The 14352-nt window shown below is 45.1% G+C and overlaps 1 protein-coding gene across 4 annotated transcripts in view; it reads left to right on the top strand.

Moving 5' to 3' along the window:
• The window catches only part of ATP8B1 (ATPase phospholipid transporting 8B1), a 109498-nt gene that overhangs the window by 51469 nt on the left and 43677 nt on the right, over positions 1-14352 (top strand). For 2 of the 4 annotated variants that reach the window (XM_070779112.1, XM_019986878.2), the window contains exons 2-3: positions 4724-4926; positions 12741-12838. In XM_070779112.1, coding sequence (XP_070635213.1) covers positions 4746-4926; positions 12741-12838 — 279 coding nt within the window. In that variant the 5' untranslated portion in view covers positions 4724-4745. Of the gene's footprint in view, positions 1-4723; positions 4927-5024; positions 5400-12740; positions 12839-14352 lie in introns of those variants that run through there. The other 2 variants (XM_070779113.1, XM_070779114.1) reach the window with 2 other exon arrangements.

Raw genomic sequence — 14352 nt, 5'->3', positions numbered from 1 at the left:
TGCTTCTCAGCCTGAGCAGGAGCTAAAGATTCTGTTTTCCTAAGATCATGTGACCAGAAAAATCCTTGAATGCTGTATTACGTTGACAAGTTTTCAAAAGTCCTGATAAAATTTTTGCTGCCTTGCTCCAACATTTACTCACCTTTCCATCTGCTGCCATGATTGTAAGCACATGGATTAATGATGAAATGCCGAATTGGACTGGGTATGAGAAGACGCATAACCACAGCTTCCTCACATGAAGCCAGAGATGACGGTGTGTTGTTCCCTCAGTATTTGGAATTGTGCGTCCTCTCCAGTCACACAACTGTGCTGCAGCTGAAAGAGTACCGTTAACAATCAGTAGGGCGAATGTATGGTTTAGGGATGTTTTCCCACCACTGGCCCCGGTGGTTTATTTCACACCTTCAGAAAGCACCCATGATGTGTGCAGGTCGGTTGTAGTTGTGTCTGGCTGTGGGCGTTAGTTGTTGCCCGCTTGTTTTGTTGTTCCCTTATTATCTTTTGTTTTAGTTTGGGGGTCAGCAGACTTTTTGTGTGTAAAGGGCCAGATAGTGAATATTTTTACCATTCATTGTCCGTCACAACTATTCAACTCTGTTATTGTGTAAAATTGGCCATAAGCAGTACATGAAGGAATGAGCAAGGATGTGTTCTAATAAAACTTTATTTACAAAAACAGACGATTGGCCAAATCTGGCCCTCAGGCTGTCACATGCTGACTCTTGTCTAGACTGTAAGCTCTCAACGGCAGAGACAGAAGGGCCTCCTGTGTGGTTTTTGGAGAGGATGCTCTCCTTGACCGCCATTTTGCAGTGTCCCCACGGGGCCTTTCTTCTGTGCATACACAGAAAGACAGAGCTCTTAGGTGGTTTTTCCTCTTCTTATATGGACAGGAGAACTGTCTGATTGGGGCCCCACACATATAATGTTGTTTAACCTCCGTCACTTCTTTAAAGGGCTTCCCAGGTAGCTCAGTGGGTTATGAATCCACCTGCAATGCAGAAGTTAAAGAAGACATGGGTTCGATCCCTGGGCAGGAAGATCCCCTGGAGGAGGGCATGGCAACCCACTCCAGTATTCTTGTCTGGAGAATCCCATGGACAGAGGAGCCTGGCGGGCTGCAGTCCATGGGGTCGCAAAGAGTGGGACACGACTGAAGCGCCTAAGCAGCAGCACCTCTAAAGGCCCTGTCTTCAAGTGCAGTTACATTAAGAGTTAGGGCTAATCTTTCAGTTTGGTGGAGGCAGTTCAGTCTATAATCCACAAGAAGGGTCTAAGCAGGAGAAAGGCATGACTCTGAGGGACATGCTAGCTCATGGTGGTTAAGTCCTGTTAGATTGCACCTGCGGCATTTAAGGAGCAAGACTGTGGTGTCCTGCATTATGGTGGTGGCTGCGGGGATGAAGAGGAGGGAGTGGGTTGGAGGTGTGTGTTTGGGGAGAAATGTCTCAGGACCCACACATAATTTACATATCTGTATCCCTCGGTAGGAGACATAAGGGACGCGGGTTTTCGAACCCTGGGTCGGGAAGATCCCCTGGAGGAGGGCATGGCAACCCACTCCAGTGTTCTTGCCTGGAGAATCCTGTGGACAAGAGCCTGGTGGGCTACAGTCCATAGGGTCGCAAAGGTCGGACATGACTGAGTGCCTTACACTTTCACTTTCATCCCTCAGTAACCTGGGTGGCAGTTCAGTTCCTAGTGCCTAAGGTCGCAGCGTGTGCCTAGTAGATGCTCAGTGAAGGTTGAATAAATTCACAGGTGTCTGTGACGGGCTGGAGTGGTGGGGACAGACATAAAGTTTCCAAATCTGTATTTTATGTAGTGCCTGCCTGACAGGATTATGACTAGACCTGGAAAGCTGCTCCATATCCCCAAGAGCTTCAAGGGAATGATTTCCTACAAATTTTTCTTTGGTAGTCTAAGACGACAGAGTGTCTGCATATCACAAACACTCACACACACATGTCTGCATATCACACACACTCACACACACGCACAGCAGAGAGCTTCCTGCTCAGCTCAGAACTCCCCGCCCAGCCTTCCAAGGCAGCCACACAGATCTGGCCTGGAGTGGGTGTTTGGGTGGTGAGTGGGCGGGTTGTGCAGTGGCTATTTTCTTTGGGTCACGTGGCTTGTGGTTAAGAAGTCTATTCCTTTTTGTTTGTCTCCTTCAAACTCAAAGGACTGGATCCAATCTTAACACGGGAAATAAACACACAGGCACTCGGCAGTAATGATGACAAAACGATCACTTACGAAGTGTTTCTATAGAAGGCATTTATGCCACTAACCTGGATACTTACACATGCTTAGAATGGCAAATGCATGCTGTGTGTGTTTACTATTAATAATATGGGCTTCCCTGGTGGCTCAGATGGTAAAGAATCCGCCTGCAATGCAGGAGACCTGGGTTCGATCCCCGGGTCAGGAAGATCCTCTGGAGAAGGGAATAGCTACCCACTCCAGTATTCTTGCCTGGAGAATTCCATGGACAGAGGAGCCTGGTGGGCTACAGTCCATGAGTCACGAAGAGTCTGACATGACTGAATGACTCACATACTTTCACACGCTTTCTATTAATACAATAAGGAAACTTTCTCCGTGGTGCTTTCAGGCCTTTGCATGCTGTGTGTGCCCTTGCGATGGAGAGATGAGATCCTGATTCTGTCACTTACCAGCTGAGCCCCAGCCTCCTTATCCGAAAGATGGGTAGATAATATCTACCTCACGGGGTTGTCCTGCTTGATATAAAATAGGTGTCCAGTACATGGTCACCACTTTTATTATTTTTGTTCTGAAAGATTTCTGATGAAAGTCTGCCCTTAAGAGTTTGAGAATTTTTAAAAGTGTGTATGTGTGTTAGGCGTTCAGTTGTGTCCAACTCTTTGTGACCCCATGGCCTGTAGCCCACTAGGCTCCTCTGTCCATGGAATTCTCCAGGCAAGAATACTATTCCCTTCTCAAGAGAGATCCCCGACCCAGGGATTGAACCCAGGTCTCCTGCATTGTAGGCAGATTCTTTACCGTCTCAGCCACTAGGGAAGCCCTAAGGAGTGTATTAAATTTAAATACTAGTTAAACCATAAAACTGCAAGTAAGGCCAATTAAGCAAGTGTAAAATCCCAAGAAACTGCCATTTACTAACCCATAAAAAATTAGGAAAGAGGGAAAATGTTTTACTTGGCAGTTAAAGGTTTTAACCCTGAGTCTGCCTGCCCTTAAGTCTACTCGTGTTTTGCAGTAGTCCAGTATTTTACTTGGCTTCCCTGGTGGCTCAGTGGTAAAGAACCTGCCTGCAAATGAAGGAGTTGTGGGTTCAGCCCCCTATGTCAGGAAGATCCCCTGGAGAAGGGAGTGGTAACCCACTCCAGTATTCTTGCCTGGAGAATACTGGAGGAGCCAGATGGGCTATAGTCCATGGGATCGCAAAAGAGTCAGACACAACTTAGCAGCTAAACAATAGCAATACTCATTGGATATCCATGTTGCTTCTGGGTTTTATTTTAAATAATGTTGGACAAAATCCTCACTTAAATATTTGAACATTTCTTAGATGTACACTTATTATAAAAATTTAGATGTTTAAGATGCTAGATTTGGTAAAAAGTGTGCAGCCAGCTAAATAGTTCCACTCAAGGCAACTAACCCTGATTAAAATATCTAAAAACTAAAACATGAAAGTGGAATATAAACGATGAATCCTTGGAAAGCAATTATTCTTACCTCCAAATTTCAGTAAATATTTTACAAGTTGTCCAGTGTTGTAAAGGTTTGGTTTCCCCCTCTGTAGACTACAAATAGCAATAATACCTTCACTATGTTGATGTGGAAAGTTTCAAGGAGCCAGTGTTGATAAAGCATTTCATTCAGAGTCCCTCATGCAGTTAGCACTAAATAAATGTGAGCTGCCACTATTAATGATACCGAGTACATGGAGGTATGATGCTTATGTATCAGTAAATAATGCCAGGAAGTATTAGTGTAAATATATTCCTAATGTAAATAGAACTGAGGTTGCACTTGGCACTTGTGTGGTGTCATTTTATGCAGTGGTGTATACACAAACACAAATTCTAAATATAAGGAGTGGGTGGTCACAGGAAAATAGGCTAGAATGTGTTTTCAAGAAGCCATTAGGAAAATTTGAGGACTAAGCTGGTATTTAAAATACATCACACAGTAAAAGCTCAGAATATTAATGTTAATTGCAACTAGATATTGTAGGACAGTGGTTTTCAAACTTTGAAAGCAGGGCACACTTCCCAAGAGAAATTCAATTCCATTAAGACCCACAATGCAAATAAACATATGTATGTGTCAGCTTTGTAAAAGTGTTTAACCAAACAGTACTCTTTCTATGCCTGCTGTACTCTGATATTTTTAAATCTGTTTCATTTTATTTTAATGTTGGTTGTGAACCGATTAATTTTGCTGGGTAGAGACACACAATTTGAAATAAAACCTTAAAGCTTGTATACCCTTAAAAAAAGTTGGCAGCTACATTATTGTTGTAAATTCTCACCCAGGCATTTAATCAATAATGAATGGTTTTGTTCTTATTTGCATAATAAGTTGAACTTTGGGGGTCCTTCATCAGTCATGTCCATGTGGGTAAATAACGTTCTGTCAAAAGCGTCATAAGCGAATATAGGAAGAATTCAACCAAAAACTAGGCACGGGTCCTATCTCACTCTGGTTTCCCTTTCTTTTAAACCAGGTAGTTCCAGTTTGCCAGCAGAATGAGTACAGAAAGAGACTCAGAAACGACGTTTGACGAGGATTCTCAGCCTAATGATGAAGTGGTCCCGTACAGCGATGATGAAACAGAAGATGAGCTTGACTACCACGAACCTGCGGTGGAACCACAGCAGAATCGGGTTAACAAAGAAGCGGAGGAAACCCGGGAGCCGTTCAAAAAAGGTAACGTGCTGGAGTCAGGAGACCAGGCACCTGTCTGTCCTCACGTGGGCAGTAGCAACAGGTGCAAAGGACGGGTGCTCCGGGAGGCGTCTTCTTTCTCTTGGCTTCGGATGAAACTTGATGGGCTGGGAAGGTACACAGTGTCCTCAGAGTGGTGGGGCTGGTGGACCATAGCTGTCAAGTTCTGCAGAGAAAACAGAAGGTTCTTGCTGCCTGTCTCTATTTTTAGAAAGGAGCTGAGTGGGGAAGAATTTGCTTGTCACCACACCCAGGAACCTTGGAGTCACCATAACGTTTGTTCAGTCCTTTGTGAATATAAAATGGTTTTGACTTTTTAGTAACGGGGGGAGAATGTGTAGGTCTCTGTCACGAGGGGCTGTGATGCAGCAAAGAGTGCTCCCTGCCCCGAATCAGGGCTGCTTCAAGGCCGGCTCTGGACCACGGACTGGCAGACGTTTTCCGCCAAGGGACAGGTAGTAGCTATTTCAGGCTTTGTGACTCATACGGTCTCTGTCCCACTTACTCAGCACCACTGATGTTTCTTGAAAATGGCCATAGACAACCTGTCATTTGGGGTTATAGAACGTAGTTGACTTTTATGGTTGTGCTTTTTTTCTCCCATGACTTTTCTATTTCATTTCCTACAAACACATGCGGTCTTTTCTTCTAGCTCTTCCACTCCAGGAGGAAGCCGATCCTTTGGTCTTTACAGCCCAGATTTGCTCCATAGTTCAAGCTGAAAATGTTTTTCCTCCCCAGTCCCTTCAATTCCAGCAACATAACTGGTTTCCCACTCACAGAAATCACCAGGAGGTTGTTCTCTTTCTGCCTCTCCCGCTGCACCTCGTTCCAGCCTCAGTTAGAATAACCTCTGGTTTTGTCTGGTTTCCCCGTCATTGCCGACCCGCCTTCCAGGCCTACCAGAAGCCAGCTTCCCTTGTGTTTCCCTGCCCCCAGGCTCTCCCTCCAGGATTCTGTGGCCTGTTAAGCTGATTTGTTTGTTTGTTTGTTTTCCAAAGAGATTTCACCTGTAGAAAAACAGGTAAAGCATGAAATCCCCCTGATGTAATGATTCCTCCTGCTCTGCTCAGATGGTGCCCGTCTTCTGCTCTTCTGTGTGGGGAGGTCCTGATGGGGAGGTGATGTGTGCGTGTGCCCACGAGGGCCGCCTCCCATCACAGGCTCCGAGACCTAGGGAGGGCGTCTGCTCAACGACATCGTTTTCCCCTCCTCAGCTTTCTGTATCAAACCCTGAGCAGGATCAGGTCTTCCTGTGGATGTCTGGCTGTAATTTTAAGCTATTGAGTATCAGCGCCTCCTGAAAAGGCATTGAAATCACTATAATTGGGCTTCGTTGAAATGGAATCACTGTCAGTCTGATGAGGAATGTGGCCTCTGTCATAACAGGTCCAGACTGGATAGTGTTTGAATGGGGATAAGGCTGGAGTCCCCGGACGAGTTAGCAAGGGGAGTTCTAGTTGGTTGCCCAAATAGTAAATAATGTATTTCTTCCTCGTTCCTTCTTCCGCTGTACTTTTCAAGTTTTATGTAGCCATCATGGATTCGACCCTATGTAGGTATCTGATGAGCTGGCTGAGAATGGGCTTGGTGCGTGTACGGGTGAACTTTGCTTTGGGCTTGCTGCCGTGTTATCAGATGTGTGGTCCAGGACAAGGAAACAGACAGGGTTGGGTGCCTGTGGAATTGTCAGAGGGGCACGTAGTGGGTGGAAACGCTCACCTCTGTTTTTTTCCAGCTCTGCCTTCACATTCTACTGCCCAGGGTTCTCTGCTGATCATGCGGCTCCCAGGTCATATTTCTCGTAGATTGCTTCCCTCAGAACACAGGCATTGCAGGGAGCTCAGACTTGATCTTGGCTCTTCAGAGTCTTTTCCAAGGATAGGGGAATTTGGTGATTCTCAAAACCGCTTTCAAATGACTTTAAAAATATCATTATTATTATTATTATGTGACCGAGAGACCACTAGTTCTCCACCAGGGATGGGACCCAGGCCCCAGTGATGCCAAGTCCCAACCACTGGCTGGCCAGTGGAATCCCCCCAAGTATTATTATTCTGACCCCTCTGTGTGCCCTTCCCAGACACAGAGGACACTCAGCGTGCGCTTGACCCCTTTCCTTTCATTCCTGCTTCTACCCTGCACCCCAGAAACCAGTCTTCATCCTCTCCTGCACCCCCACTTCTCTCCCTTCTTCCTCTGCGTCCTTCTTTCCCCCTCTTAATTCCCCCCCACCCCCATATCCCTACGTGGGCATTTTCCCAGTCATTCTGACTTCCTTTTTAACTGTCATCTGTCTATCTTGACATTTTACATGAAGGACAGTTTTCTCCAACAAACTCACTTCTTTAGAACTCAGAGCGTGAGTCACTCTGTGAAGTACCCTCCAGCTGAGTGATACCAGGGACCTGGGCCTCTTCCAGCAGAGCAGTGTCTAAGAGTGCCAGAACCACATTCATTTTTCTTAACCATAGTTTAGTGCAGAAAGTTGGTTCTCTTTTTTAAAAAGATGCTTAGCCCCACTTTAGTAAGCAAGGGTTTTGAGAGACCCATTGCAAGTACTTTTCAGCGGAAGGACATTTTTTGTGTGCTGCTAGAATCAAGAACAGATGTAAGCCTGTTGTCAGAATGTGCCTTGAGGGAAGAAAAACCCGCAGATTTTCCTACCTTGGTTTCCTCTGTGCAGCTGTTGACAAAACTAAGGGGCATGTTTCCATGCGATGGGATGGACATTCTCTTGTGAGCACACAAGAATGGTATGTCCCAAGTATGTCCAGATATTTCTGGACACAGAGATTCTTTGGTCCCTGAGACTGGAAACGCAGAATTCTTTGTCCTCTTGAAGTTTAAGGTTATCCATTAGCATATAAGAATCCCAGAAAGCTTTGACTCTAAAGAAACCAGTTTAATTTTATTCAGTCACAGGTTCCTGAAATTCCTTGACTCCAGGTGGTTTGTGGGTTGGTTTGTGAATGTAGCTTACCCCTCCACCCTCCTGGTAGCTCCAGGTCAACTCCTTGGGTAGTTCTGTGCCAGTCAGGAACCAGCGTAAAGATGGAAGTCCTTGGGAATGAACACGTGCCCTGCCTTAGCACACTGGCTTACTTTTCTGAGCCTGGGGATGGGACGAGAAAGCCATCTCCTGCCTCCTCAGCCACGTTGCTTGGTGAGTTAACCCTCCCCGCTTCTCGCAATGGCTGGCTTACAAACGCACATAACCGCGTTCCTTTCCTGCAGCAAACTCTCACCTGGATCCTGCTTTCTGCCTCGGGCAGCTATCCTGTCTCCTGTTCTCCTGACTGAACTTCTGGAAACCCATTTCTCTACCATCACAGCCCTCTGTTCCCCCGGTCCTTCCCCTCTGGGGCCCGCCCCAGCTCCCCAAGGATGACGCTTTTGGCAAGAACACCAGGAACCCCAGTGCCCAGTCCAGTGGGCTTTTTTCACCCACCCTCTCCCCACGTCAGAGCAAACATCCTGCCTTGGACGGGAATCAGGGAGCGCTTCCTAGTGGAAAGGCATGCCCGAGCTGCCAAGAGAAAGATGAGGAGGAGTTAACTAGGGGCGGGGAGAGGAAGGAGGCTGCCCAGTGGGGGGCCACGTCCAGATGCCCGCCGTGGAAGGAGGTAGGGTGGCACACCTGTGGCACGTGGAGGAGCTGGAATTCAGCCTGGGGGAGCGAGGACCTTATGGGGAGAGGACCGTTGTAACCTCACGCCCCTCCTTTTCAGCATGCATCACAGTGTGACTTGGAAACCACTGGTTTTTACTTTACACTGCTTGTACAGTGCCCTTCTTCCAGCTAATCTGCAAGTGCTCCAAGGACCCAAGGTCCAAGCTGTCTTGTTTGTTCTGAGCTGGTGTCGGGGCAGCAGGCTTGGGGGGCATGTGTGACTGACAGCAGGAGCAGCTTCAGCAGAGGTATGAGGGAACCAGGCGAGGCCTCCCCTGGTCAAGGAAGGCTTCCTGGAGGTGAGGACACCTGTGCTGAGTCCTGAGTAAAGGCGAGCGGCAAGTTGACCCCCGTGGTCTCAGGGGCAGGGTGTGCCAGGGTGAGGCAGCGGGAAGCAGGGCTCCCAGGGGCTGAGAGTCCAGGAAGCCTCGAGCCCTTTTGGAGCTTGATGATGGGTGGGGCGGTGCCCGTGCTGAAGAGTTTGGACACTTTGCTGAGGGCCAGCAATTTAGGCTGAAAACAGCCGGCTCCTCACGCGGCTGCTGCTCTGCTGCTGTTTCCTCCTCTCAGTCCCAGCTCCATCCCTGCGGAAGACTGCCCTGCCCTGGGATCTGATTCCACCTGCTTCCCCTGGCAGCTCAGGCCTGTGTAACGGGGCCCTATCTTCCTCTCCGACCGAGACGGCTGTGTGCAGCTTGCAGCCTTGTCACGTGTTTGATTTGGAATGGAATGCAACATGTGTTTGTGGGTGTATGTGGACTTCTTCAAAGATACTTTTAAGATTTACTCATTGTTGAATGTAGGTGTGTTTCTTCCCCATGACTACACAGGTTTCCATCTTTTCCTGTCTTCTCCTCTCTTGATTTATTCCCATTCACCATCCCATTGCCTTTCGGGATAATATTTTTTTTTATTGACTTTTTTTTGGTTTTGGGAGCACCACATGGCTTACGGGATCTAATTTCCCCAACCAGGGATTGAACCTGGGCCCTTGACAGCAAAAACTTGGAGCCCTAACCACTGAACTGCCAGGGAATTCCCTTGAGTAATATTTTCAAAAAATTAAACATAATGGCATCCTGACCATAAGAAAATCAAGCAACTTACGTATATTGATTTAAATCTATTTATTATTTAATTAACCTATTATAAACATATTTATTGTCATCCAGTAAAGGGAATTACAAATGATTTCTCCCCCAAAGATAATAGTATTGATAAAGGGCTGCACTATTGCACATAGTATTGATAAAAGGGTGCAGAGTGAAGATGAACTCCCACCTGCCTCTTCTGTCTCTGCTCTTGCCCATTTCTCCTGTGTCCTTCTGGAGATACACAGACACCACTTTTTGCAAAGAATACTTACAAACAGGAGACCTTACATACCCATAGATACATATACACGTAGTCACACGTGTGCAAGTGTGTGTGCACGCCTGGATCCCTACTGTGCTCTCATTCTGTGCACTCATGCCTGCACAGTCAGGGTAATTTGACGATCTCCCCTGTCATGATGTACGTGTAAAGCTGCCTCATTCTTGTTTGTGGACCACACGGACTTTCATTGTGTGGATATTTAACCAGCTGCTCATAGTGGTATTTAGGCTGTTTCTAATCTCCCTGATTAACAGGGCTGCATTGAATAGCCCTGAGATATGTTATTTCTTTATCCAAGAGTGTACACACTCTCAGTGAGCATGTCTGTGTTGAAGTTTGATAGATGTAGCCAACTTGTTCTCTGCAGAGACCACCTAAGAGGGCCTGTTTATTTTGCCTTTGTGGGATAAAAATGGGTACCTCACTGAAGAATTGTCCTTGTTTTTTGATGAACTCGGGTATCTTCATATTTTTAAGAGCCATTCAGTTTCTCTTTGTATGCATGATCTATTTGTCCTTTACCCATTTCCCTCTTGGGTTGCTTTTTGTTTGTTTTCTGATGCTAAACTTTTGATCATTTAACTCTGCTGGTTTGCTGTAGTCTGTACCAACCAAAACAGCTTTTTGGTTGCAGAGTTGTCCATAATCAAGAGTTCAGAATGAGGGGTCGGGTAAAACTGACTTTCTCTGCCACATGGTGATGATCAAAGGACTTGGTGACCATGAGAACACCCAACATCATGTAGCCATACTTACGTGTATTAAATACATGTTTTCCAGGTGATTTTGAGCCGGTGGCTGATGGTAATTGCATTGATGGTTTTATTAGGTACAACCCTTGTGAATTAATTTCCTTCTTGCTTTTAACCAAAGGGTCATCAGGTGAAGGTGAAATTTTTTTTGTTGGTTAGTATATTACTTCTCTTTTCTTGGTCAATATTTCCATTCTAGAAAATGGTACAAGATTTCTACTTTTTCTATAAATTAGCCTTGGGGTCCAAGTGTCCAGTAAGGTTCTCTGTTTTAACTGAGTACTTAGTAAATGTTTGATCCAAAACGTAAATATTTCCAAGTGCTATTTTGCCTCCTTTCTTAAAGGCATGTGCTTAACACAACACTTCTCAAACGATATTAATAGGTGTTCTGTGATATTTTTTAAAAATGTGCCCTGGTCACATTAATTTTGAAAAGATTGGATTAAATAAAATTAAATAAGTTCTTTACTATAGGACTTCCCAGAGACTTTAATACACCAGTGGGTCCATTGAATGTCCAAGAGGAGGCTGTTGGATACTGTGTTTCACAAATGTGTTTGACCACAGAAACCGTTTTCACTTTCTTTATGGTCTCTCATTGAACTACTCCTCAAGCAATTAGCATGAAACTCAGGAACGTATCAGGAAAAGGAATCGGTTACTTTGCCAACTGAAATTAGGCCAAATTTGTCTGAATTGGGCCAAATGAGGAACCCTGTTAGAAATAGTTATTTTGATTACTTGACTGCAATCCAATTTCTGAAATTAACTATAGATGCTGCTGTAGTTAAGCTCAGGGTGCAGCAGACAAAGACACCAGTTACTTTCTCCAAGCTTTCCAAGGTATTATTCACAGTGTAAAATGAAGAGACCAAGGTCATTTCTGATGGACCTCCACTGCTCTACCTGAGGTCAGATACCACCTTCAATCTGAAGCATCCCAATCAAACCGGGCTGGAGGTGAGGGGGTTGTGTGGAGACAGGAACCGTTGGCTGGAGGACTTAATTATGAAGCAAATATAAGAAGCCACAAGCGGGGTAAAGAATCCAGCGCATGAACAGGGTGGCTTATTCTTTCCTCTTGAGCATTTCTGGCTTTGGTTTTTATCCCTTCTCATTGGTGATTTCTCCCTTTTTAAGGAATCTTTAGTATTTTTCTTTTCAACCTTCCTGAATTTTCAAACAGCAGTTCTCAGAGGTGTTCTAGAACACTGGTGACCAGGGATATGTCATGAGTCATCTGAGAGCCAAATGAAACTGTTAACAATTTGCAGATTACCATAAAATAGAATGAGGAGGGCATGGCAACCGACTCCAGTCTTTTTGCCTGGAGAGTCTCATGGACAGAGGAGCGTGGTGGGCTACAGTCCATGGGGTCGCAAAGCATCGGACACAACTGAAGCGACAGCACACACACACAATTTATAAACCAAGTAAATGAGTTTGAAGAAATAATTTAACTTAATTTAGCTGTGACCTTGTGGGGCTCTGGGGTTGTTGTTCAGGCCATGTTTAAATGAGGATTTTTCTTTTAGAATCAAATATTCTATGAACAGTGGTCAGTTTATAACATGGTCATTGGTTTGCTGAGGCTGCCCTAACAAATTACCATGAACTGGGTGACTTGAATGCAGAAGTGTGTTATGTCACAGTCCTGGAGGCTAGAAGTCTGAGATTGGTGTGTTGTGGTGTGTTGATTCCTTCTGAGGGCTGTGAGGGAAGGGTCTGTTCCAGGCCTCTCTCCTTGGCTTGACTGTCTTCCCTCCATGGGCATCTCTGAGTCCTGGTTTCCTTCTATTCTAAGGATGACAGTCATATTGGATTAGGGTCCTCTCTAATGACCCCACTTTAACTTGCATCTGAGTGAATCTTGTTCCCAAATAAGGTCATACTCTGAGGTACGGGATGGGGTCAGAGCTTTAATGTGTGAATCTAGGAAAGACATAATTCAACCCATAGCAACAGGCTAATTTTCTCTTTCTTTTTTAAAGACTGTACATGGCAAGTCAAAGCCAATGATCGACGCTTCCACGAACAACCTCAGTTTATGAACACAGTATTCTTTTGCATTAAGGAGAGCAAATATGCGGTAAGTTGATTTTAATTAGTTAGCTTTATTAAAAGCCAGTTTTTTTCCCCCAATAGCCATGATGCTTACTCGCTTGTGTGACACCTGCCTTCCAGGTAACCCCTGGCCTGGGGCCATTGACAGTCATTGTTAGTTCTCTAGAATGTCATTTTTTAAATTGAAGTATAGTTGATTTACAATGTTGTATCAATGTCTGCTGTACAGCAAAGTGATTCAGTTTATACATATATATATATATTTCTTTAAAAAATTCTTTTCCATTCTGGTTTATCCCAGGACATTGAATAAGACTTTGTTGTTTATCCATCCTGTATGTAACAGTTTCCATCTGCTAGCTGCACACTCCCAGTCCGTTCTCCCTGGTGGTCCCAAGTCTGCTCTCTATGTCTGTGAGTCTGCTTCCGGGTCACACATAGGCCCATTGGTGTCTTATTTTAGATTTCCTAGAATGTCCTTTTTTCTCATTGTGTTAAGATGACCTCCCTAAGGGTGTATGGGGCAGTGTGAAACAAAACAAAGTTGATTGAAATTTTCCTTCTGAATATGCAGAGCTCTTTTAAAAAAATTTTATAAAAGAGCATACAGTAATATCACAGATGCCTCGCTTTTTGACAGCAATAAGAATTCGAAAGGAATCTTGGTAACTTATCTCTCCATCCTTGGCCTGTGATGGATTCAGAGACTTTGAAGATATTTTCGCCCCCAAAATGCTTATTATCATTGAAATATAAAGAACATGAGCTAAGTCTGGGCTGAAATGTTGTCTGTTAGATTCCTGGGACTACTCCACAGAATACCACCCACTGGGTGGTGTAAGACAACAGAAATTTATTCTCTTACAATTTGAAAAGGCCCAAAGTCTAAAATCAAGGTGTCAGTGGGCTGATTCCTTCTGGGGGATCCGCGGGAGGGACTGCTGCAGATTTCTCCTTGGTTTCTGGCTAACAGACCTTGGTGATCCTTAGCCACACACCACTCCAGTCTCTGTCTCCCTGTATGTTTCTCTGTGCCCAATTTTCCTCTACAAAGGCCAGCAGGCCTAATCACTGGATTAGGCCCTAATCCACCTTAATCCAGCATGACCTCACTGTAACTTGATCACCTTGGCAAAGACCATATTTCTAATATTTGGTTGTCCAAAAAGTTTGTTCGGATTTTTCTGTCCCATCTGATGGGGAAACCCAAACGAACTTATTGGCCAAGCCAGTAAGCTGACCATCGCAGGTCACAGGGTCAGAATTTGACTGTATCTTTGGGGGGCACACAGTTCAACCAACACCTGTGTCTTTTACTCTTACACACCCTCCATTGCTCTTACAAGAATGTTCCTTTCCCACCCATGTTGACACGTCTCATTTTCTCCTCATCTTTGCCCTGTTTTCTAAGAGGCTCTAAGGATCAAGGAACCCAACAGCAGGATCTGTTTGGTCACAGTGAGAGTTGCCACAGAGACCTTTGAGGTGAAATCTCTGTGTCTTGTGACTCTGACATAAGCCTCCAAGGCGTCATTTTGA

Source organism: Bos indicus, chromosome 24, assembly GCF_029378745.1.
Source record: "Bos indicus isolate NIAB-ARS_2022 breed Sahiwal x Tharparkar chromosome 24, NIAB-ARS_B.indTharparkar_mat_pri_1.0, whole genome shotgun sequence".
NCBI lineage: Eukaryota > Metazoa > Chordata > Mammalia > Artiodactyla > Bovidae > Bos > Bos indicus.
The sequence above is the reverse complement of the archived record's forward strand: the minus strand, read 5'-3'. Positions and strand labels throughout refer to the sequence as shown.